This window comes from Sciurus vulgaris, assembly GCF_902686455.1.
Source record: "Sciurus vulgaris genome assembly, chromosome: 1".
Lineage (NCBI taxonomy): Eukaryota > Metazoa > Chordata > Mammalia > Rodentia > Sciuridae > Sciurus > Sciurus vulgaris.
This window is the reverse complement of record NC_136461.1, coordinates 146,844,402-146,871,029: the sequence shown is the minus strand read 5'-3', so window position 1 is coordinate 146,871,029 and position 26,628 is coordinate 146,844,402. Positions and strand designations below refer to the sequence as shown.

The 26,628-nt window shown below is 35.6% G+C and overlaps 1 protein-coding gene across 2 annotated transcripts in view; it reads left to right on the top strand.

Moving 5' to 3' along the window:
- SLCO5A1 (solute carrier organic anion transporter family member 5A1) overlaps window positions 1-26,628 on the top strand; it is a 150,827-nt gene that overhangs the window by 92,635 nt on the left and 31,564 nt on the right. The window contains exon 5 of one of the 2 annotated variants that reach the window (XM_079111553.1): window positions 2,898-3,062. The exons of the other annotated variant lie outside the window; for it this stretch is intronic. Coding sequence (XP_078967679.1) covers window positions 2,898-3,062 — 165 coding nt within the window. The remainder of the gene's footprint in view (window positions 1-2,897; window positions 3,063-26,628) is intronic. 2 annotated transcript variants of the gene reach the window in all.

The window sequence follows — 26,628 nt, the reverse complement described above, 5'->3', positions numbered from 1 at the left end:
AGACCCCTTATTGAATATATATTGTCACTTCATTAGCATTGAGCTCACCACTGACTGCACTGTAACTCCTGCCTAGAGGAAGTCTCTCTAACACATGCAGTTTCTCCATAAGCTCCTCACAGACACTGTGCTTAGGGACAGGAGACAGCATGGGCAGCACTATCCTTGGAACCATTTAATAAGTAAGTCACTAACAGAAAGCAAGAGAAAGATATGACACTATATTGTGGAAAGGATCCTCACTTACTCTATGTAAGCTGAAACAATCAGAAAGGAAAGTTGCTATGGTTTAGCCCAGCGCAATGGATGAGTTGACAACTGCAGTTTTTGCCACCCTGAGTATGACTGTAAAAGTGCTTTAAGTATTAATTTTGGGGCTATAAAGAAATTTTAATAGTAGGTGAATTTGCAAATATGAAATCGATAAATAATGAGGATTAACTGTATCTTGTTTCTATTAGACTTTCACTGACTGCTTTTAGCATCCATTGAGTTCAGATTGTCCCAGGTTGCCACTAGGGGTTAAACCCAGGGGTGCTTAATCACTGGGCCACATCCCCAGCCCTTCTTATTTTTTATTTTGAGACAGGATCTTGCTAAATTGCTTAGGGCCTTGCTCAGTAGCTGAGACTGGCTTTGAACTTTTGATCCTCCTACCTCAGCTTCCCGAGTCCCTGGGATGACAGGTGTGCACCACTGCACCCAGCTTCTTTACTTCTTGTTCAAGATTTCCCAAACTCAGCTTGCATTTTCTCCGCCTCAGTTCTGAAGTTAGATATTTCTTTTAGTGGAAAAGGACTTCTAGAAACCCAGAAATGGGTACAAAATGAGCTCATTCCTATCAGAGTATGATTACTTCTAAGACCTGTTAGCAGACAGAGTTGGGAAGTGCACACATATCACCTATCACCTGTCAATAAATCCGTTTTATGTATCTACCTAGCCTATCTATATAATCAATCTTGTCATCTATCACCGTCAGTCTGTCTTATCTAATCATCTGACTTATTTATCTATCCACCTAATTACTTCATAACAATACCTCCAGCTCTAAACTGATATTGAACTGTCCACTTTTCTGTATTTGTAACTCTCTCTTCCAGCAGTCTCTTCCTATCCCTCTGTATTTATTTGCTCACTCTCTCTGCCTATAAGGTAACACCCAGTGCCACCTGTTGAAGGTACAGTTTAACATAACTAGTATCTTTTAAATATGTATGTGTTACATATTTTTTGTATTAATTTTCAAAAATTTTATATTTCTCCCAATGTTTTTGATTCAACACATTGGTTTTAAATATGTTAACTAAATTTAATGTTAATTTTTAAATGCAGACAGGTAATAATTTTCTAATTTTAAAATTTTGGATACGACATTTTTAATTTTGTGTTTGAATGAAATTATTGGTTAGTAATATGAAGTGTTTTATTCTCTGGTGTGTTATCCATGTTAAAAAATAAAGTATGCATCTTAATTGTTCTTTCAAAATGCAAAACTTTTAAAAATTGAATTAAGATATAGAATGTTAAATTTTTAAGTGACTATAGCAAATAGTCTTGACATTTTTAGATTCTGGAGAATAAGAGGCTATAAATTAGTTTCATTGACAGTTGTTCGATTTAAATGAAATCGCTGTATTGTGTTGGAGTATAAGGGGATGACTATTCTCTGAGATGACTGTCAAAAATGGTACAGCTTACTTTTTCCATGAAGAGGTGTAAAGATTACATTAATGTGCATTAATTCACATTACAAACATGCAAAAAATAAAAAATACATACACAGAATTTCCTTTTTTTCTTCTCTTTCCCAGTTCAGTCCTGTTTTTACAACTTAAGCCCTTAAGAATTAGATATGATATGCATTGAGAAGTATATATTTGACCACATATAAATACAGTATTTTGATTTGATTTTTGTGAATATATATAGATGTACGTTTTCTGCAGCTTGATTTAATCATTAATAACTATATTTCTTGAAATTCTTTTGTGCGAGAACATGCAGCTCTGTGTCATTTTAAACTATGTAGTATTCAATCATATCACTGTGCCTAATTATTTAAACATTTCCATTAATGAGCCCTTAGCCCCCTCAATTTTTCTATTATAAATAATGCTGCAATGAAAATACTTGCTTATATATCATAGCAAGTTCTGTGAACTAAATGACTAGACTGAAGGATGAGACTTTTCTTTCTTGAGGAGTGGCCTAGTAGGTGCTAAGCCACCATCTCTGGGTTCTTCTTCCCCTTGAGGAGATCATGGTTCTTTGTTTTCTGATCCAAAGGACCTGGAAGTGTATGATCTTGATGGCCTTGATCTTTTCAGTTTCTTTAGCTATGATTTTTTTCCTGTTTCATAAGTGAGGTTGGAGAACCAGGTGTCTGACGTCACCTTCCTGTTCCTCTGCTGTGGGCGTCTTCAATGTGAGGTCAACCACATGTCAACTTAGAAATGTGTGTTGTAAGGGGCACGGTGATTGGGTGAACTGGTAACTATAATTTAGGACTGTTCTGCAGGTACTTCACACATTTAATGGACTTTGAGCTTTTAATGGAAAATAACTGTTTTCTATCAATGAAAAATACGAATAGTTTAAAAAGATTTTGAAATAGGAGTCATAGGTTGGGTACTGCTTGTAAGGATAGTTGTGTGTGAGTATCGTTATCGGCATGTTATTTTCTATTCTGGTTGATAATTAAAACATCAAACCAAAACCAACCCTGTTTAATCAAGGGGATGTTTTCTAATCGTCATCAGATCTTTCTGTTTTTATTCGCTTGTGGCAAATATTGCTGAATGGCTACTTGCAGTTCATTTCAAAAACAATTCAGTTTTATTTTGTTTTCCATCCATTGTTTATAACATTCATTTGTCATTTTTGTCATTTTGTAGACCTACCAAGAGCAGCTGTCAGGATCTTAAGCAACATGACATTCCTTTTTGTGAGTTTGTCATACACAGCTGAGAGTGCCATTGTAACTGCTTTCATTACCTTCATTCCCAAGTTCATCGAGTCACAGTTTGGTATCCCAGCTTCCAATGCCAGCATCTACACTGGTAAGGCACTGCCGCTAGGGCTACTTGAAAACATGGTCATGTTGACCACTAACCTGAATGGGATGAGTGAAGAGAAAGTTCAACCTAACAAGTTCATTACCAAGCTACCTGTCCCCCCAGATTTTAGGAGGAGGAAATCCTGGAATGTGTTTTCTTTGATTCATATTTTATTACCATGTGACTTATTTACCAATGGTGTTCTGGAGAAGGGAGAATTTAACAAATTTATGTTTTTATGGTTCTCAATTTTAAGAAATGAAATAGGCAACAGCACCCAAATTTTAATTCGAATAGATCTTTTTATGGGTTGGCCTGGGTCTTAAAAGAGTTGTCAGAATATTGGTAAGTGTTAAGTTAAAAAATTGGTAATCTGAAACGCAGATTAGTTCCATGTGATCAGGATTTTTCCTTCATAAATGTAAACAGTTTTTAATTGAATTGCTGGAGATACTTGAAGTTAAATAGTAAATTTATAAATTTTATTTTACATGCTTTCTATTTGGGTGAACTGCTTTTTAGGAATCTTTGATACAGGTACTCATGGTACTTAGTACTCAAGTCTTCTTTCCTAGTATATATCAGAACTAGAAATAGGGGAACATTAATTCTAAGATATTGGGGAATTTTTGTTGTCATACAATATTCTAGATATTTCCTTAGTCATATTAAAAACAGTGCATGACTGTATCTTCCTAAAGGCTCAATTTATTAATGAAGTACATTTAAACAGTATAGAATAATGAGGACTTTCAAGATGACTTGGGCTCCCAAACACAGTAAGCTTAAATTATTTGAAAATGAACAGGCAAAATTTTCTCATCGTAGAATGAGAAGTTGATTTGTAATATTTGGGTAATTGCTTTGCTCTCTGCTTCATTTTGCACACATAAAGACATAAAATTGGGTTGTAGGTCCGTGATAGAGAATCATTTTATAAAGATTATACTGCTATGGACCATTGTAAATGTGAAGCATATTTACCATTGTAAATATGAAGTAGTGTCATGAAGTGTGTATTCCATTCTCATCTTCTCTATCTTGGTTTCAAAAATACAGTTTTCCTATAATAATAAAGTAAAATTTCCAGGTGATTTTACAGTTTTGTTGTTGGAAAATCGAAACCCCCTATTTCTAGTTGAACTCTTTAGCTGATCTTTTGTCGAGCAATGATTCTTCATCAGAATTCTCGGTCAGATTCTACACTGAAACTGAGTGTAGCCTTAAAATTTAGATTCCAAACCACTAACTGTTAAAGGTAGTTTCAAACATTTCCCAAATTAAATTTCAATATTAAAAGGGTTATTGGAAAGAAGTGTTGGACTAAAACTTTGGGACTTGCTGAGTTACATGCAGTGTTACAGAGTTCTTTGCCACAGGTCTTTTGGTTGCCCTTATTATGCCTATAGGCATTGTGAAACTCCCAGAGAAAGATTCAGACCAGAGACTTTTCCAGATTTATTTGACTCTGAGAGCCTATTCATCGTCATCTTTCCAACCACACTAGGGAGCAGAACTGTCTAGGTCATCCTACTTCCCTCCGAAGGTGCCATTTTGACCCCGGGACTACTGGGGCGGGCACTGGGGCCATGCTGAGCCAGACAGGAATTGAAGCATCTTGAATGTACATTGATCAAGGTCATTTTTTAAAAATTAATTAAAAAATATATTTTGAGTTGCTGTTTTAAATTATTCCTCTAGGTGTATTAATGAAAATATTTATGTTATCACTGTTATTTTTTTCTTGTGAATTCATGTGTGGGTACTATTTTGTTACTATCAAGTTGTATTGTCTCTAGAAGGAGAGAAAATGTAGATGAAGAGGAATTCCTGGCCTTTTCCCCACTTAAGTAGATTACAGTGAGAAAAAAGAAAGAGAGCTGGGCAGGGTGGCAAATGCCTTTAATCCCAGAGACTTGGGAGGCCGAGGCAGGAGAATCACAAGGCGAGGTCAACCTCAGCAACTTAGTAAGTCCCTAAGCAATTTAGTGAGACCCTGTCTCAAAATAAAAAAAATGAAAAGGGCTTGGATATACAGGTCAGTGGTAAAGCACCCCTGGGTGGGTAGTTCATTCACTATTACCGAAAAAAAAAAAAAAAAAAAAAAAAAAAAAGGTAGATAGAAAGAGAAACAACAGGAGGCAGGCAGGTCCTGATCTGACCTAGACTAGCATTATTTGTTTGCTTTTTTAATAACAAGTAAGACATTTTAAAATTTAACTAATAGAGTTCTATAACCATGAGATATATGTTACTTAACTGGTTTACATAAATCCATTATGCTGAATGGTCCGCCTTCTCATGATCTTATTATATGGAATGGTTTAGAAGCCTTTCTTTTTTTTTTTTTTGCAAATAAATGTATCTTTATTTCCATGTTAGCACATGAGATTTTAGTGTCTCCTTCATCCTCAACTACCATAGACTCCCAGCTACTATGTGTGAGGCACAGTATTGATTATGTTGAAGCTCAGCTGGTCTCTCTTGGAAAAGTGCAAGTTTTTCATGAAGAAAACTATGAACTGGTTATTGACAAATCTTGATGTTTGCTTGTTTGTTATTGTAGATGGGAATTTTATTTTTTTATTTTTATAGACCATCTTGATTCTCACACAAAAGGGGTGCAACTTTTTGTTTCTGTGGGTGTACACAAGGTAGATTCATATCATTCATGTAATCCATGTACAGAGGGTAATGATGTCTGTCTCATTCCACCATCTTTCATACCCTCGCACCCCCCTCCCTCTCATTTCCCCTCTACATAATCTAAAGTTCCTCCATTCTTCTCTTACCGTCCACCCCCCACCCACATTATGTATCATCATCCACTTATCAGGGAAAACATTTCTTTATCCATTCATCTGTTGAAGGGCATCTAGGTTGGTTCCACAATCTAGCTATTGTGAATTAAGCAGCTATGAACATTGATGTGGCTGCATTACTATAGTATGCTAATTTTAAGTCCTTTGGGTATAAACCAAGGAGTGGGTCAAAACGTGGGTCCATTACAAGTTTTCTGAGGAATCTTCATACTGCCATTTCTTAATTACTGGTAGAGGCAAAGGGTAGAAAGAATTCATTGTAGAACAATTGAATAGAGGGAATGGGGTTGTGGCTTAGTGGTAGAGCGTTTGCCTAGCATGTGTGAGGCACTAGGTTCGATCTTCAGCACCATATAAAAATAAATAAAGTTTAAAAAAGTAATTCTTAAAAAAAAAAAAAAAAAAAAAAGAATGGACTGGAGTTCAGCTAGACCTGGGGTGTTTGACTGCAGAGTTCCCAGTGGTATGTTCAAGGCGGCAGACGACAAATGTGGCCCACCTGGTCAGAATGGAGTAGGATTGAAGGGGACTAACTCATAGATTGTGTTCATACCCTGATACAACTTCAGGATGACTGGAGCAATATCACAAAGTGACAATTCCATTCTCGTTTTCTAGCCCACAGTTTTTTCCGTTCTTCTGTTCCTCCCCTCTTCTTTCCTTCCTTCATCGTTGCCCATGCAATTTATGAAATGTGTCATAGTTTACTGTGTTCTCTTCAAGGTTTTTCATCCTAGCTCAGATACTCTCTTTTTCCTTTCAGATAGACAACAAATAATAACAGTCAAGAGATATTCAGATTGATCAAGAGTAGCAGGTGGCCTGTTAGAGTAACATCCAACAGGAGTGATAGTTCTTTTAAAAACTCCTGTTGTTTCTTTCTCAATTTTTGTCAAGCGAATCCTTCTTACTTCCTGAATATAAGTTTTTATTTTTTAAGCACTTATTTGAGACCTTTTATTTTCTGAATCCTTTCCTATGCACATAGGGTGAAATGGAGAATTAAGAAATGTATTTGAAAAGATTTGACAATAGTTTTAATTTCTTATCTGACAAAGTTTTTGAGTTCAAGCCACTTTTCGTCTTTGTTTGCACTGCTAGGGACTGAACCCAGGACCTATCCCATGCTGGGCAATGTCCCTATCACTGAGCCACATTCCAGCTTCTCATTTAATTTTTTAAAATATTTGGATAAATACCTAATCCTCCATAGTGATTTATGCACGAACAGTAAAGTCAATCAAATGAGGATAATCTTTCCCCTGTCAATGTGTCAATGTTGTTGCAAGGAACAAATAAAGTCCTGGATACTGATTGACTTACCTAACCTCAAATAGTTTCAGCAATATAAATGGGAAAATATAATAATAATAAATTATAGGAAAGAAAATTATTATTTATTATTTATGATGAGACCTTAAATTTAAAGATATGCAGCTTGAACAGGTCTGAGAATGAAACTTCTATAATAATAATGATGATAATAAAATAACTGCTGACACTTATCGTTTACTAAGTATAAAATACTAAGTATTTTTATATGGATAACATCATTTAATCCATATACTCAATGCCTATGCAGTAGGTATTATTAATTATGCCTATTTTTAGAGGAGGGACCAAAAGTTCAGAGAGGTTTGAGTTACTTGCTTAATGGCAAAATAGTAAGTGGTAAAACCAGAGATGTTAAAGTTCTGTACTCCGTGGGGTCTATAAATATGAATTCATGATTTTACTTGAAGTATTAAATAGATGTATTATCATTTCATTCATTTTCCCCATTATTTCTAAGAAACAATATTCTGATGGTTTTAATATTCTCCTTCTTTCTATAGCTGCCTCTGCTGCTGAGCCACGGTCAACATTTGTTTTTTCGAGCCTGTGATTTTTCAGTATCGGCTTAGTTTGGCATTAAGAATCAGAGAGTTAGATATTAGTTTGTTTTAAAGTAGCCTTGGAAAATTCTGTTTTGCTTTTCCTTTATAGAAGAATCAAGATAGCAATTTCTGTGATAAAGCGATTAGATTGGAGTGTGATTTTTAAAAAATGTACTTTTTATTATTGTCTGAATAACTAAATATTTGCCATCTGTCTTCAGCTACTGATTTTTGGTTTTGTTGATGAGATTTGAGCCTGTGCTGTGCAGCTCAAATTATAGCCTTTGGGAATCCCTCTATCTTTAGATGCAAGAAATCTGTGAATGTACTTTCATTCTTCTGAAGGCATCCACATCTTTTCTGTACTAGTTATTCCATTTTATAAGGGTAGTTTTAAAAATTCATTTTGTACTAATTTACATTAGTACAAAATTTATATTTATAAATGGATGCATAGGGTTTTTTTTTTTTTTTTTTTCCCAGTGCAGGAGAGTGAACCCAAGGGCTCATGCATGCTAGCAAATACTCCACTATTGAGCTATATCCCTAACCTTAAATTTTCTTTTTAACATTGAAATTAAGCTTTCCTTCTAGATATGAATGTGCTTTAGCATCACAGGCCATTTCCAAGGTGGGTGATGACCTCTGACCCTGAGACCTGTGCTGGTACCACTGAAATCCAGTGTGCTCTGCAAGATGCAGATGGTATTTGCAAATCCACCTTCTGTAGCAGCTGCTGGAGTCTTCTCACTTACATAACTTTAATCAATCTTGATGGGAAGAGAGGCTGTTAGGAACTAAAAGTGACACTTACAGGTTCTTTGTCTTTTGGGCAGAGAGATATTTATCACACTGAATTACATTTGTTTTTCTTCAGTGCTATGAGAACTTTTATAAAGGTTATAGTGGACCATGTCAGGACACTCAGATTCTCTTTACTTTTTCATTCATCGATTAATTTAAGAAAAGTTTGAGTACCTATCATGTGGTGGGTTCTTAGCCAGTACACCAAAGATGGTAGTTAAACAGAGTTCAATTGCTAAAGAAGACTCAGAGGACCCAAGATGACACGTGGACATTGAAGGACGGGTTACTATATGGCAATGGCATTAAAGTGAGGGCTGTACTTGGCAGCCATAGGTATGGTATATCAAGAGGCAGGCTTCAGGGCTGGGGTTGTGGTTCAGTGACAGAGCACTTGCCTTGCACATGTGAGGCACTGGGTTCAATCCTCAGCATCATATAAAAATAAATAAAGAAAAGGTATTGTGTCCATCTACAACTCAAAAAAAATTAAAAAAAGAGAGGTAGACTTCAACTCCCCCTCAGGATATGAGTGACAGCACCACTTTCTGTCTTCTGTCAGGCAGCATGGAACACCCTGGAACCATCAAGTCCAAAATGATGTCTTGGCTAGAGTCTTTTGTATTAAAAAAACAAACAAAACAAAACAAAATAAAAACAAAAAAACCCTTATATTTAAAAATATTTATTTTTAAACTATTTTCTATGTTTTGCTGGTTCATGCTGGTTCTTCCTATGTAATGAACCTCAATAGTAGAACTCTTCAGGGAACTTAGTGAGCTCAGGGACAAATCATCATGCTTATTTCTATCAATAACCAGTATCAACCAGCTGCTATGAACCATCCAAAAACTTGTGTGACCCGTGGTTATAGAGCAACACTGTGTTAGTTGACTTTCTGTTTCTTGTGACAAAATACTTTGAGATAATCAACTTGTAAGGAGAAAAGGATTATTTTGGTTCATGGTTTCAGAGTTTCAGTCCATGGTTAGTTGACTCCATGACTTTAGGGACTGTAGCCTGGTAGTACATTATGGTAAGTGTGTGGTAGAGGGGGCCTGTTCACTTCATGGTGGTCAGGAGCACAGGGAGAGACAGGAAAGGGTCAGGGTCTCTAACTCCTGTGGAAGGGCATGCCTTCCATGGCCTAACTTCTTTCCACCAGAACCCATCTCTCAAAGGTTCCATCACCTTCTAATAGCACACAGGCAGCGGGCCAAGCCTTCAACAGGTGGACCAATGGGGGACATTCAAGATCCAAATAGCAAGCCCTATTAGTCAATCTGACTGGGAGACAGTGTCCTTCAGATACATTTTCTTAATCAGTGGAACAGCTGAGGCCAATTCCAGGACAGCTGGAGTTACAGCTCACGGCGGGTCCTGGGGTGTTAGTAGTTCATGGGTCTTTGCCTTCGTGTCACTAACCCACTTTGTGACTTCAGGCTTTTCAGTTTTTCTCTCTAGGTCTGTTTTCTAATCTAGAAAACAATAACTTGGAGTAGAATGGACTCCATAATTTCTTCTTGTTCTAAAATCTTAGATTAAATAATGTTTTTCAAGGCAACATGTACCAAATAAGCAATTTCCTCACATTCCCCATTGAATTCTATTACTTTCTTTCAAGGGGGCTGTTAGTACCCCCACTACCTCTCGCTGGCACTCATAGCCTGGGGTCAATATTGACATTGTTTTCTTTTGCAGGGAGTGGCCCAGTGTGGTCCACAAACTCCTCTTTGAATCCTAGGCCTGTCACTTAACTAGATGTTAACCACACTGTGTCTCAGTTTCTCATTTGTAAAAATAAGTGCTTATTTCCCAGGATTGCTGCAAAAAAGTAAATGAGATAAGTGTATCTTAAAGCATTTGGTAAATATAGTAAATGCTCAGTAAAATTACCTTTTCTCCCTTGTCTGTTTTGACATCTGTGTTACATTTAAATCTCTATTAAAATGTCTCATTAGGTTGTCTGATTTAAAATAAACAGCATTGAACCTAATTTAGAGTGGGAACTTGAAGGCGTTTTAAAAACCCCACCTGCTAAGAGAAATAATACATGTAAATGAAATTTTAAGAGGGAACTATTTTAGTCTTGATCATAAGAGTAAAGTAGCAAGAATGTTCTGGGGCAGGAGTCAGCAAGAAGGTGTTTTGTAGCTGGGTTCATGTTCAAAGTGAAATGCAAATCTTCCTCTCCATTTCTTTGAATTGCTCTCAATCAATTCACCAAATGCCCAGCTTCCTGTTTGGCCAGTTTTCCAGATGACCAATATTTCTTTTGAAATTCTCTTTCTTTATTTACCAATTTTCAGAGTGAAAAAATGATAGCCTAGCAAATTTTTAGGGTTACCAGTATATTTTAAAAACTATGTTATTATGGAAACTCATGATTTTTAATAAGTTTTATGGGCTTTAATCCTTTGCAGCCATTCAGCCATTGGGAACCTCTTCAAGTTAGCACGTTTGGCACTACCTAAGCAGTCTTTGAGGTTTCTGGCATGACAAAAGATGCCTTGCTGGTTGTACACATTTCCTACCCTAGACCTGGATCAGCCGTATGTCTGCAAGGGATCCTAGCTCCTTTAAAAGGAAAATGGTATTTGGAGATCACCATCAGGACACTAATGGTGCTCATTGCTATAAGGTCTCTCTCTCTTTTTTTTTTTTTTTTTTTTTTTAATAAAAGAGAAAAATCCTGAGTTTACATTGATATTTATACTTCAGATTTAAATTTTATGTTGCTGCTGAACTTCTTGGGTATATTGTAATCTCTTTCCTCTAACACTGAAGGTCATTTTTCCTAATGACCTTAACATAATTACTTTATCCAAGATGGTGTGTGTGTAATAGTTTCAAACAAATTCTTGATATTATTACAATAAGGAAATACTAATTGCAGCTTTAAACTTCTTTTGTTTCTTTTTATCCTGAAGCCTGTCTCTTACTGTGAACATGCAAATACTATGTCCTGACACTATTTGAAAGAATTCTCCTCTTTTGCATATGTCTGATAAATTGTCAAGTTACTTGTTTGAATTTGTTTTCAGTTTTTAAGGATTACTTCATTTTTATATTTTAGGTTAAAGGTGTATTGTAAATGATATGAAACATTCAAGTGATATGAAAATCAAAACCATAAAACAGTACATTCAGACAGACTTTCATTCCATCTTGACTTCCTCCCATTGTCTCCTTCCCTCTCTAGGAAGCCATTTATTACTTTAGCCTTCTTTTGTTTTGGAACATGTAAGTAAATGTGTTTTTATGTATGTACTATATGTAATACATGCACAGTATTTCACATTAGTATTTTCCCTTTCTAATACTAAGAATAATAAGCCATATACACTTTGTTCTGCATCACAGCAGAACAGAGACCTTGTCCATTTTTATAGCTATTCAACATTCAGTTGCACAGAAGGATCATAGTCTATTCAGTCCCGATTGGGGGACATTTGGTTGTTGCCGTTCTTTTGTTATAATGGCACATATAGTGATGTGTATATGTAATTTCATACCAAATCACTCTCTTGTCTACCTTGCTTATTTCTTTTTAATGACTTAGTTTAATGGAGCAGCTTTCAATTTGCCTTTAACCCATATAATAGTCAGTTTTTCATTACCATAATGAAGTACCTTAGTGGGATAACTTTATAAGAAAGGTTTAATTAGCTCACTTGGAAGATTAAAGTCCACATGGCATGGTGTAGGCTTTGGCCCAGTGGTAGGTGGCTGATGATGGAGTGCATGCAGAGGAAGGATTGATCTCTAACCAGGAAGTAAAGAGAGAGAGAGGGAGAGAGATGGTGGGGCCATGCTTTCTTTTCTTTATTTTTGAAAATAACAACCCTTTTGTAAGAATTAGCTCAGTGTCCCAAGAGAAATATTTAATCTCTTTTGAGGACTTGCCCCCAGTGACCTCCCACTGATGCCCTACTGATCAAGCCTCCAACACCTGGACCCCTGAGGAACACATTCGAACCATATCCAAACCATAGCAAGCCTGAGAAGGGAAGGGGATTGAGAGGTCATCAATATATTTGCCATATACTACTCAGCCCTATCCCCTACCCCATTCTTCCCAAGGTTTAGCATTTACCCTCAGATTGCTATAAAGATCAGAAGTGTGAACCTTTTAAAAATCTACACAGCTTTTGGGAATCTACATCCAAATGGAATATTTTCTTCAATATGAGCCTGTGCCACGCTGGCAAAAGTTTATGTTTCCACTCCGGCCAGCGAGGCGTTAGGGGCTTTCTATGTTTCATTCCTATGACAACAGCACAGGGAGGGCCTAGTCTCTCCACTACAGAGCTGATGAAAATGAGACATATGGAAGAGGTTTTGTAAGTAAGCTTTATACCTAAAAATTCATAATATGCGTTCATACTATGCAGATTAAGCTGGTCTTCAGAGAAGTTTATGTTTTAGAATTCTTATTGTGCTAATTCTCCTCCAATTTTTTTTTTTCCCTCCTGGTGCTGGGGCTTGAACCCAGGGCCTTATGCTTGCAAACCAAGCACTCTACCAACTGAGCTATATCCCCAGCCCTCCCCTCCAATTTTTAACGTACAGTGGATAAGAAGGGTCAGTGTTGGAGGCCAACAGATCTTGTTGAAATACTTGGTCTACTTCTTTAAAAAAAAATAATTTCTTCTAATTATTTGTTCTTACTTAATCTAAGTAAGGTAGCTTGATAGTTTAATTTTTACTTTTGAGAACCCAGGAACTTCTTACTAGGCATGGTCCTGGTTTAGAAAGCCCATATTGTGTTAAAGTGAGGTGATTTCTTTGCAGTGAACCAACCTGATATAACAGAACAATTACAGATTTTTGAGACAGAAGGTCTAGGTCCAAGATCTGCCTCTGTGACTTAACCAATTTTTCCAGCCTTGGTTTTCATAGCTATGAAATGGTAAAAGCATATCTATTTTAGAGAGCTGTTGAAGTTTTTAAGTGAATAATACAAATATTAATTATTGATGAGGATGACCCTGACTTGCCTCTCTATTCATCAAATAATCAGTCTCATGAAAAGACAGGAGAATCAGGATTATTATAGAAAGAGATGATGGAAGGAGAAAGTGGATGGTGTATGATATGCCAATTTTATAGATAAGTTAGTAAAGGAATAGGTGCTAATTCAAGCAATCATGGCCTCATAAGTACAGGCATACTAGAGCTAGAGATGAATCGTTCTCCTCCCAGCTCTTTCCACCATCTCTCATTTCCTCAGAAGTGCTTTCTGTTAACTCATAAAAATCACAGACTTAATGAATATCTTGGCTTTAGGTATAGCAGGAAATGATTCTTACCATACAAGCAGGAAATACCTTACTCTATTCATCTAAATAATGAAACATGTGCTTGGACATTATTAGAAACTGAAGTAATGTCCTTTGTAACCTGGGTCATCTCATGACCGACCGCAGAAAATTTGCTTTGCTGTCAGACTCGACTTCCTGCTGTGGCAGTTTTCTATTGGCCAGAAGTAGAAGATGGAGTTATTTCGAGCTGTTACTGTTAGACTGATTAGATTTTAGTTTTTTTTCTCTTTTTCCTTTTTTGGTACTGGGGATTGAACTCAGAGGTGCTTAACCACTAAGCCACATCTCCAGTCCTTTAAATTTTTTTTTTTTTTTTTTTTTTTTTTTTAATTTAGAGACAGGGTCTCACTAAGTTGCTTAGGGCCTCACTAAATTTCTCAGGCTGATCTTGAACTTGTGATCCTACTGCTTCAGCCTCCCAAGTTGTTGGGGTTATAGGTGTGTGTCACTGTACCCAGCTAATAGTTAATTTTTCAAACTATTATATTGAAAGTCTTTTCATATCTCTATTTGCAAAAAAGAATATAATTTGTGTTGATATTTTGATTAAGGTGGACCTTTACAAACATTATAAGTAAACATTTCTCTTACAAGACAATTTGTGTATGTTTGTTTTATATAGAGTAGAATCATATTATTTAGTAACATCTTTCTTAAGTTTATTTAACATGTATATTATATAAATATCAAACTCTTTGAAGGATTCAAAATATTGAACAGATCATACTATAGCTTGGATCTTGAATGTCCCTCAAAGGCACATTTGTTGAAGACTTGGTTACCAGCTATTGGGAAGTGTTAGAACCTTTAAGAGTTGGGCCTAGTAGAAGGAAGTTAGGCCATTAGGGATGTACCCTTGAAGGGCATATTGGGACCTCAGTCCCTTCCTGTCTCTCTCTTTTATTTCCTGGCTGCCATGAGATGACCAGTCCTCCTCTACCACACACTCCCACCATAAGGTGCTGTGTTGCCATAGGCCCAAAGCAACAGGGCCAAGTGACCATGGACTGAAACCTCTGAAACTATAAGCCAAAATAAACCTTTCCTCCTTAGAAGTTGGTTTTCTCACAGCAACAGAAAGCTAACACAGAAACTTACATATTAAATACATATAGTGGTATCTTTTTAGTCACCTGGTATAGACTGCTGTTTCTAAAAAAATACTGAAACTGTAAACAAATGAACAGTATAAATTTGGGAGTGGAAATCAAAAAGTTTATGTGATTTCCTTAATAGTTCATCTTTTAAAAAATATCACCCTCTTTAACTTACTTTTTTTTTGAGAAATATAAAAAATAAGTTGACTATCAGAAATACTTCAAAATGTTTAATTTATATTCAAACCTTCATCATGAACAACATTGTTTATTAATGAAAGTTGCTTTGTAGGTAGAACAAAAAAGTGATTTTAATGTTATATAAAACAAATATGCCTTTACAAATACCAACAGAGCTGAAAATCAAAGTTCTGGTTTTGTGTTATACTTTTTGTGTGTGGTCAAAATAAGGAGTAGGTTTTTTTTTGTGAGTTTATTTTCTTGTTTCTTATATTGGTATGATTAAATTTCAAATGTCAATAATTTTCCAAGGAATATATATTTAATATAGTCTCATATATTGTAGCTAAATTATGGTTCAAAAGCAATCACTAATTGCTGATTTATTTATCTGCTGAATTTGTTAAGATATGCTCCCCCACATTCACACACAACACATACACACACCATACATATGTTAACAAATGTTAGCATTTTTTGTCTTGAAGGTTTGAATTTGTTTTAGGAGACAGTGTAACTACTGGAAAAACAAGTAGAAGTTAAGAGACTAGGTTTCACTTTTTATTTTATTTTTTTGGTACCAGGGATTGAGCCCAGGGACACTCTACCACTGAGCTACATCCTCAGCCCTTTTCTATTCATTTTTGAGACTGGGTTTCACTGAATTACTCAGGTCCTCGCTAAATTGCTGAGGTTGGCTTTGAACTTGCAACCCTCCTGCCTCATCCTCCCAAGCTGTTGGGATTATAGATGTGCTCCACCAGTTTTAAAAGGAGCAATGCATTTGGAATTCAGGTAGTGGATTTCTTATTTTAGATGTGAAAGAGGTCTGACTTTGAAATCAGATTTGTGTTCTTTGTTTTGATAGCTTTCTGATATTGAGCGTCTGTTTCAGTTTCCTTATGCATAAAATGGGAATAAACAGCAGTCAATCTCTTGGCATAAGTTTACATTAAGATTAATGTAAGTGTTTTAAGACTGAAAGTATTCTAAAATGTATCAGGATTATTACATAGTAATTTCATTCTCCCAAAGTCTATTTCCTTATCTGTTTAAGCAGACAATACCTGTTCACAGGGCTATGGTATTGATCAATTTAATAATTAATATGAATGTGCTTTGAGAAAGCTATGAAAGTTTGCCTCATGAACCAGTGAGTCCAAACTCACTGCTAATTTTGATTAAAGCTGAAGTCAGCTCACTGTAATATAAACACATTTAACCTTTTCCCTTTCCTTTCCTTTCCTTTCCTTTCCTTTCCTTTCCTTTCCTTTCCTTTCCTTTCCTTTTCTTTTCTTTTCCTTCCTCTTCTCTCCTCCCTCTCTGCTGGGGATAGAACCCTGGGCACTTTGCCACTGAACTAAATCCCCAGCTTTCTTTTATTATTATTTTCAAATTTTAAGACAGGGTTGCACTATATTGCTGAGTTGCTATAAGGCCAAACTTGACTTTGAGATTCTCCTGTCTCAGCCTCCTGATTTGCTGGGATCATGGGTGTGTTCCACTGCACCCTGCCACATTTAATCTTTTTATTACAATATTTGTATTTTGGTGTGTACCTCAGGATTGAAGACAATAATGTATGAGACATTTTGAAAGGAATTTTGAGTGTAGGTGGTTAATTAGTCTGAAATGCTTTTCAAAATAGATAAAATTTGGAAACGTTACTCAAGTTCCTGTAAATAAATTATCTTTCCTTTATTCCTTTTAGTAATAAAGTCAAGCACCTATTCCTAGGAAAAACAAGTGGCTTAAGTGGTTGGGAGAAAAAATCACAGAAAGAAATTAACATTTATAATTTCAACATGTGGCTGTGGGAGTGTTGGTCTCATAAATGTAGAAAACACAGTGGATTTAGAATCAGAACACTTCCCAGTCTAGGCCTCACTCTGGCATTAAGAAGCCACTGACTTAATTTAAGTCACTCATTCTTCTCAGCCTTACTTTTGTTTTGTCAGTTGAAGAGATAATCTCTGAGTTCCCATGTTAATTTAAAGTTATAGCTTTTTTTTTTTCCTTTTTAAAGAATATCAGAGATTCAAAGCAAGAGAGACTTAAACTAAATAAACTGAAGGTGTTTATTGCTTTGTTACATAAAATTTTGGACACAGGCAGCTCAGGTATGGTGTAGGGACTGTACCTAAACTTCTTCCATTATTTGTTCCATCATGGAGTCTTGTCCTTGTGGTCCAAAGTGGAGGTCCAGCTACTATGTTTGCTTTCCAAGCATCAGAAAGGAAGGGAGATGGAGAAAAGGCACAGAGGGACTACCTTTGTTCACATCACATTGGTCAGAACTTATCACAAGGCTACAGACAGTTGCAAGGGAGGCTGGGAAATTCAGTCTGTATGGCAGACAGCCTAAGCCAAGCTGTTACTCTAGAATAAAAGTTTGAACCAAATCCAGCTTACTGCCTGTTTTTGTAAATAAAACTTTATTAGAACACAGTCATGCCCACTTGTTCACACATACCTATGATATCCTTAGCTGTGTAACAGCAGTGATTAGTAGTTTTAATAGATACTGTCTGGCCTATGAACTGGAGAATATTTATTATCTAGCCCTTTTTGAAAAGGTTTTCTGACACCTGTTCTAGAAGATAGAAGAGTAGTTATTGGATGATAACTAGCAATGTCTACCATAGCCCCTTCTAAATCCTATGATTCTATGAAAATGAACAAATAAAATAAATAATAATATGTAATATATAAATAATATGAATCAATAATAAATAAAATCCTAAGCAAGTTTGTATGATTTAGGAATAATTTTGCAAATGTTAATAAATACTAAAACATGAAGTTATTTCTTGCTTTAGCTAGCTGAAACTTGAGTTGTACCTGTTAAATAGGCTTCTTTGTGTTCTGTCCATTCCCCATTATATAATGGTTCTTTTTAGTTCCAGTCCAATCATCTAAGATGGGAGCTAGTCATCTCTAGCTCTGAGTAGAAAAATACTTTATTTGGCATGTGCTCTTGAATGGTCTTCATTGTGGTCAAAATGAAAATAATGAAAATGTGAAAACAGTCAGGGCCACTTTTGTTACTGCTAAAGTCTCCACCATCCCCTGCATAATATCTGGGGTTGTCGTCAAACCAGTGACCATCACATCATGAGAGGTCATTAGTTAGAAGGTACATTATATTGACTGTTGCTGCACTGTATATTCTTCCTTTGCTTGTTCATGTTTATCTTTGGGGTTCATTTAAAATATTTCTTGCATTTTACTTATTTCTTAAATGTTATATTATCTTATAACTTATAAAAAGTTATATTATTTTCCAAGAGAAGTTTTACCTGGAATATGTGATTTTATTATTCAAAACCAAGAATAGATGCATTCCGAACAATAATGGAAGGAGAACAATAATGGAAGGTATTTTGCTGAGGGATTTAGAGATGAATCAGTTTATAAAGGCACACAGGAACTGTGTAATCTGTTTCCTTTCTAGTGCTTTCTATTCAATGGTTGCTCTTCACAAGATCGATTAATCCATTAATTTTGAAACCTAGGTTCTTATGGACAGTAGGGTTGGTGTTCTTCTCAGATGCTCAGACCATTAGCTTATTAGAGTAAGTTTCTGTTCACATAGAACAGTTTTATCACCATAAAATTTGTGTGGTGGATTTTATTGTCTGGTGGAATTATACATGTCTCTTGAAACAAAACTACATCTTCAGGTTAAAAGTGTAGAACGTAACATAATGGTTAAGATTTCCATCCTAACAGTCACTGCCTTGCCCAAAATTCTTATTTTTTTTTTTTTTCTGGCTTAGACTATTTCATTCAGAGAGCAAGAATGACTGAATAATTTTGAAGTTTATTGTAGTTATAAAATGTTTTGCGTTTTATTATTCCAGACTCCCAACAGACTTCCTTTAATGGATAGTAGATGAGAACACTGTTTAACTGAAGTATGATTAAACACCCTGAGTACTGTCCTCCCTTTCCTCCATTAGGTTTTTGCTCAAACGACCCCTTGTTAGTGAGACTTTACCCCACATGCTCCATTTAAAGACACAACTTCTCTCCCTGCTATTGTTTCTCTTTGCTAAACATTTTTCTGTGTAATGTTTTCCACCTTCTAACATTTGGAACAATTTGCTTAGTTATTGGTCTGTTATTTTCCCACATTAGACTGTATACTCAATGTAGGCAGGAATTTTTGTCAGTTCTGTTCACTGTGTTTCTTTATAGTTTAGAACATAAACATACATACATAGTTGATGCTCAATAAAAATTTTCTGTTAAATTAAATATACATCTTAAAAATCATATTTTTATATTTTTCCTGAGGGCTATCCTTAACATATTTGTGAATAATACAAAAATGAATTTTAAATCAACTATATTTAAATGGTTGACGACTAAAGGAACATCTATGAAAAACTTGAGGTAATGTTATTTAATGGTGAAGGACTAGAGGCTTTCTTCCACCATCAGGAATCTTCCAAGACAAGGAAATCCATGCTAGTTACTTCTCTTTACCATCTCATTGAAGACTCTTATCTATTCTTATTTCTTCTCCTTCTCATTGAAGACCCTAATCAAGGAAATTAACACAAGATACTGAAATAAAAGACATTCATATTGGAAAGGAAGAAGTAAAACAGTTTGTATTCACAGATTATGTGATCTTGTATGAAGAAAATCCTAAGGAATCTACTATAAAAACTACTAAAGCTAAACAAAAGCTTAATGAAATTAAGGAGATAATTTCCATTGACACTAGTATCAAAAGAGTGAGATACTTAGGAATAGTATTAAATAAAAGAGGGGCATAACTTGTATTCTAAAAGCTAAAATATATTATTTAAAAATTAAAGATGTTTATTAGAGGAAACGATTACAGTTAGGGCGAATAAATTTAAGAGAGCTATTGTATAACATGGTGACTATAGTTAACAACAATGTATATTATCTTCAAATTTGCTTAAAGAATAGATTTTAAGTGTTCTCCCTACAAAAATAAGTATGTTTAACAATCCATGTTAATTAGCTTGATTTAACCATTCTACAATGTATACGTACTTCAAAACAACATATGTACGTGATAAATATATATAATTTTTGTTGATTAAAAATAAATGTTATAAATCAGCAAGACATAACTGTCATGAATATATATGGCCCAAAAAATGGAGCATCCATGTTTGTTAAACAAATCCTTCTCAATTTCAGGAAACAAACAGACCACAACACAATAATTCTGTGTGACTTTAACATATAGCTCTCACCACTAGATAGACCTTCCAAACAAACTGAACAAAGAAACCATAGAACTCAATAACACAATCAATAACTTAGACTTAACAGACATATATAGAATATTCCATCCATCAATGAGCAAATACACTTTCTTCTCAGCAGCACATGAATCTTTCTCTAAAATAGACCATATGTTATGCCACAAAGCAGCCATTAGTAAATACAAAAAAATAGAGATACTACCTTGTAATCTATCAGATCATAATGAAATAAAATTAGAAATCAATGATAAAATAAAAAACAGAAACTACTTCAACACCTGGAGACTAAATAATACACTATTGAATGAAGCATGGATGACAGAAGACATCAGGAGGAGATAAATTCTTAGAGGTAAATGAGAATGAAATGATGATACAACATATTAAAATTTCTGGGAAACTATGAAAGCAGTTCTAAGAGGAAAATTTATTGCATGGAGCACATTCAAGAAAACAATAAAAAGTCAACAACTAAATGACCTAACATTACATCTCAAAGCCCTTGAAAAAGAACAGAACAATACCAAAAGTAGTAGAAGACAGGAACTTTTGATTGTGTAGAGGGAAATGGGGCAGGAGGAGATGGGGGACGGAAAGATAGCGGACGAAGACAGACATTATTACCCTATGTACATGTATGATTACATGAATGGTGTGAATATACATTGTGTACAATCATAGAAATGAAAAGTTGAAGTATGCCATTTGTGTACAATGAATCAAAACGAAGTCTGTAAAAAAAATGTTAAAAATTTAAAGAAAATATAAGTAAATGGAAAGACATCCCATGTTCACAGATTAGAAGATGTAATGTTATTAAGATTATAGTACTCTTCAAATTGACCTACAGATTCAACATAATTTCCATCAAAATTCCATCAGACTTCTTTGTAGAAATTGGCAAACTATTCCTAAAATTCAAATGGAATTTAAGAAGCCCAGTATAGGCCAAACAATCTTAAAAAAGAATCAAGTTGGAGGACTGAAAACCACTGATATCAAAACTTACTAAAAAGTAACAGTAATGAAGGCAATGTGATACTGGCTTAAAGTGGACATAAACATCCATGGAAGAGAATTAAAAGTTTGGAAATAAGTTTATACATTGATGATCAACTTATTTTTGACAGAGGTACTATAACCATTCAATGGGCAGTGACTAGTCTTTTCAACAACAATGCTGGGACATTTGGATAGCCATATGCAAAAGAATGAATTTGAATCCCTACTTCACACTATCTACAAAGATCAACTCAAAATGTACCAAAGTCTTCTATATAAGATTATAATATTCTTGCAATTAAACATAGACTTTGTGTCTTCAAATTAGACAGTATAACCAAGGGGGGAGGGTGGGACCAGATGAATTGGATTGGATTTCATTACAGTTGAAAACTTTTGTACATCAGATGATATCATTAATAAAGTAAAAAAACAACCCACGGGATGGGAGAAAATATTTGCAAATTGTGTATCAGCTAGAGCAGTTGTATCCAGAACATATAAACAACTTTTACACATGAAAAATAAAAAGACAAACCAATTTATCAAAATGAGCAAACAATCTGATTAGGCATTTCTCCAAAGAAGATATACAAAAGACATTGCAATAATAAGCACATGAAAATTTGCCTGACCTAATTAGTTATCAATGCAAATTGAAATCACAATGAGGCATTAGTTCACACTCACTCAACTGGCTGTAATCAAATATTTTCTGTTACAGTAACAAGTGTTGGTGAAGAGCAGAGAAATTAAAACCCTTATATGCTGTTGGTGGGAATGTCAAATGATGCAACCACTTAGGAAAACGGTTTGACATTTCCTCAAACACATGATCTGGAAATTCCATTATCCAAGAGAAATGAAGGCATACGGCCACACAAAACTAGTACATGAATGTTCATAGCAGCATTATTCATAATAACCAAAAATGGAAACAACAGTCCATCAAATGATGCATGGGTAAATAAAATGTGATGTATGAATACCATGGAATATTATTTGACCATATCTAGTAATGAGTAACTGACACATGTTTCAACATGGATGAAACCTTAAAACATTTTGCTAAGTGACAGAAGTGAGACACACATGTTGTATGACTCCATTTATATAAAATAGTCAAAGGAACAGGAAGTAGATTAGGATTATCCGTGGCTGGGACTGAGTAAAGGGGGGGGGTTGGGAGGAAATGTGTGGTATAGCTAGGGGCATAGGGATTCTTTTGGAGATATCAAAAATGTTCTAAAGTTTTGGTGATGCTTATATATCTCTGAATATATAATAAAACATGGAGCTGTACATTTAATGTAGGTAAATTATATAGGATATGTTATAGTCAATGAAACTTCAATTTGAAAAAAAAAAAAAAAAAGAAAAACACAATGTGTTCAAAATAGTGATTTGACTCTATTATGAAATGACGGCTTTGGTTCCCCACCTCCCCTGCATTTACCTGGCAGAATTAAAATGGTTTCTTAAGAGCAAAATTCCCACCTGGCCTTTGTGGGGCAAGGGCACGCTAACGGGCATAGTTTAGTTGTGCAGGAGTTTGTCTCAATTTTTTAATTTATTTTTTTAGTACCAGGGATTGAACTCAGGAGCACCCAACCACTGAGCCACATCCCCAGCTTTATTTTGTATTTTATTTAGAAACAGGGTCTCACTGAGTTGCTTAGGGTCTCAAGGTTGCTGAGGCTGGCTTTGAACTTGGTGGGCCTCCGACCCGCTGGGATTACAGGAGTATGCCACTGCACCTGGCTTCAAATGTAGATATTTTTCTGACAAATAGAGTTAAAAATCTGCTTACTTCTCCCGGGGGAAGGATAGCTTTGTCAGGTTTTTGCAGGTCAGTTGTTCGTGGCGTGCTCAACCTTCTCCACGGGAGAACTCCGAGAGTGCTGGATTTGGACAACAGTGGACAGAGAAGTTGAAAACTGCTGACACAAAATGGATCTGGCCCCGAGGGCCTCCAAAAGGGCTTTGCATTTGGCTGGAGCTTCATCTGTAGGCTTGGCCTCTGTGAATGGAAACTTAAGTATCATAACTTGATGTTGGGGTCTTCATTTGAGGTTTATTTTGATAACTGAAAAAGTGAATAAGGTACTATGATTCTCCTGTGAAATTTCCTCTGCAGAAGGCCTTTCCAGCCTTCTGCCACCCCAACCCACCCCCCGCAGTAATTGCCTGAAACTTTTCACCTTCAGTTTCCCAGCACCAGGGGGAAAAAAAGAAATGGAAGTAAACACTGATTTTTGCATTTCATCATTTCAAGTTGTTTTGCCCTCTGTGGTTTTATTGCCTGAATTCAGAAAATGCTTTTAGGCTTGTGAGCCATAAAAGATGAAATATTAATTTAATTTGATTTTAGAGTCCCTTTCATGACACAGCTTGGCATTGGCGTTTATGCATTATTTCAGCCACAGCGTGACAGAAACCTGAAATGAAAAGCGTGGTTGTTTTCTCTGTTGAATGTTCTTTTTATTACCTTTCCTTCAGTGCTCCCAAAACTTTGAATTCCCAAGATTGGGGCTCGCATATTTCTTTCCTACTGCACAACGTCTCCCTGTGTTGGCAAAGAGTTGAAGACAGTGTTATTATGGGCCAATGAGATCCACTGGGCCTAAGAGGAGGAAAATATGGGCTTTGTGTAGATAGCTCCATGCTGAAGACACGGAGACTAAGGTTTTTAGAAGGGTGTAACTCCTTTATTAGTAAAAAGTCTTTATTAGTAAGTCAAAGGAGACAGCATTTGGAGCAGACCTGCTGGGCCTAAGTTTGAAGCTCTAGAGGGGAAAACTTGAGGCTGATGGTCTGCAGCCCTGGGTTAGCCTGGCTTCTCTGCTGGCCTTGTCTGCCTCAGAAGTTTTAAAATAAATCCATGAACTTCTTCCATTGCACACACTGGTGTCTTCTTCAGTTCTGATAACCCTTGTGACATATACAGGTCAGCTCTATACATTCAGGTTCTAAACCAAAGTCCAATTTGGCTTGAAGTCATAGTATGAAATATTATGGACTTAAACAGTTTGCTGTCGGTCTTGAAACAGCTCCCAAATTCTAAAAAAACAAAATCATAAGTTAATTCTAATGATACACCCAGTTCATTGTTTGTGAAGGAATTCCTGAAATTTTTCAAAACAGTAAGATTGGGATATATGAAAGACTTATCTTGTACTTTATTCTTTGTAGATTTATGTACAGTTTGTGAGAACGTATACTTACGGTGCTTTCTATTCTCAGGCTATTAAAAAAATCTGCAAGCTTCAAGGTTTGGATTTTTAAAATATTCTCTTTGGTTTTTCCCCACTGACCGTAATTGATACTTTTTTTCTTCATGGAAATGTTTGCAAGAATGGAAATTTAAAAAGGTAAAATAATTTACCCTAGGCAAGAGGAAAATTTATTTTGTATCATAAAGTTAGAAGCACAGGTTTTAGAAAAGGTAAGCAAATTTGGGTTGACTCTCCCAATCATTACAGATGACTGGGAGAGAACATTGTAGTCCTTTCTAAGACTGAAGCAAGTTGCCCTGTAATTTTAAGTCACTATGAAAGAAAAATGCTAATTAGACTCTGACATAAGGCTAAGATACTTTTTTTCTTTTAAACTTTGTGTGTGTGTGTGTGTGTGTGTGTGTGTGTGTGTGTGTGGTGCTGGGGATTGAACCCAGGGCCTTGTGCTTGTGAGGCAAGCACTCTACCAACCAAGCTATATCCTCAGCTCTAGGCTAAGATACTTTTTGATTGTAAGGCACATTTTGATTTCAGAACATTGTAATCTATAAAATATGGAGGGTTAAATGAATGGCCACACTAAAAGTAGGTTATCATAATACCTGGCAAATAGTCAACATCTTCTCTCTCTCTCTCTCTCTCTCTCTCTCTCTGTGTGTGTGTGTGTGTAGAGGAAAAATGAATGCGTGAATGCTTTGTATTTCATTCTTTTCTAGATACTCATCCTATTTTTTCTCCTTTTCCCTGTGCCAGCTCTTCCCCAAAGGTAGCAGCAGAATCTGGACACCATTAATGGTTTATAGTGATTTTTAAATTAAACTAAAAGTAAATGCAATGAAATATTTCTTATTTACTCACACATTTGCAAGCCATTTATTTTCAATTTAAGTAAAGAATATTTTGGCTGTGCAAAACCAGACAGAGGCAGTGGAATTGGTTCCAAGAGCATAAGGATGGCTAAGATTCTTAGAACCCATCTGTGTTCACTTAGTTCACCATGGTGGGACATTTTGCACCACTGTGATTTTTCAATAGAAAAGAGATATGTGAGACTGACGTCACTTGCTCTGTTACCTTTGGTGGCTTGCCACAGTGAGCTTTTGCTAGTGTTCAATTCATAATTTTGGTTAAAGAGAAGTTTTACAGTCATCAATCTAGAATTTAGTACTTGTCAGTTTTAAAATGATTTTAGCAAGTTTTATTAGCCCCAAATTAGATATCGGATTTTATATTTGTGAAACAGAATGTAGCCTAGGGCAAAGAATAATTGAAAATAGAAACAAATGAGTAAATCACTTAAAGATTTTTATATGATAATTCTAAATGACAAAATTTGTTCATTCATTCCTATATTCACCAAGTCAAGCCTGGTAAGTACTGAACAAGCAGAAAGATAAGGAGACTACAGACCCTCCGCATTGTTCATGGTAGAAAGATGGAGAAGTAAGCACGATAGATGGTGGTAGGTATGATGACAGGAGCTAGCTCTGGGTACTGTACATGCAAACTGTTGTCCTTAACAATTGCCACAATAACACAACTGAATTTCCCCAGCCCTACAGCACTCTTGATAATGATTGGGCTGCCTAATTTTGTCCTCTCCTTCAGTGCAAGAATTTCTTGTGCTCCCAGTCATATGGTAAGCTTAGGTGTATTTTATGTGTCTACTTACAATACAGGTCATGTCTCTGTATTGAGAAAAAACTGGAGTAAAGAGGAAAAGTTCATCCAGTAGCTTAAATATTTAGAAATTAAATAGCTATAACTTTTTATGAAGGCAGTTCATTTCCATGCAAGCAAGAGTAAGCAATATTGTGACCCAGAACAAAAGTTTCAAGATATAATATTATGGGATAATAGTGCTTGACATCAGGAGAAGGAACAATTAATATGTCGATTTCCTTGGATAAAGGAGAAGATAAAAGGGTAACAGGGTATTCCATCTGAAAAGTAGCAGGATATTTCCAGACATTCT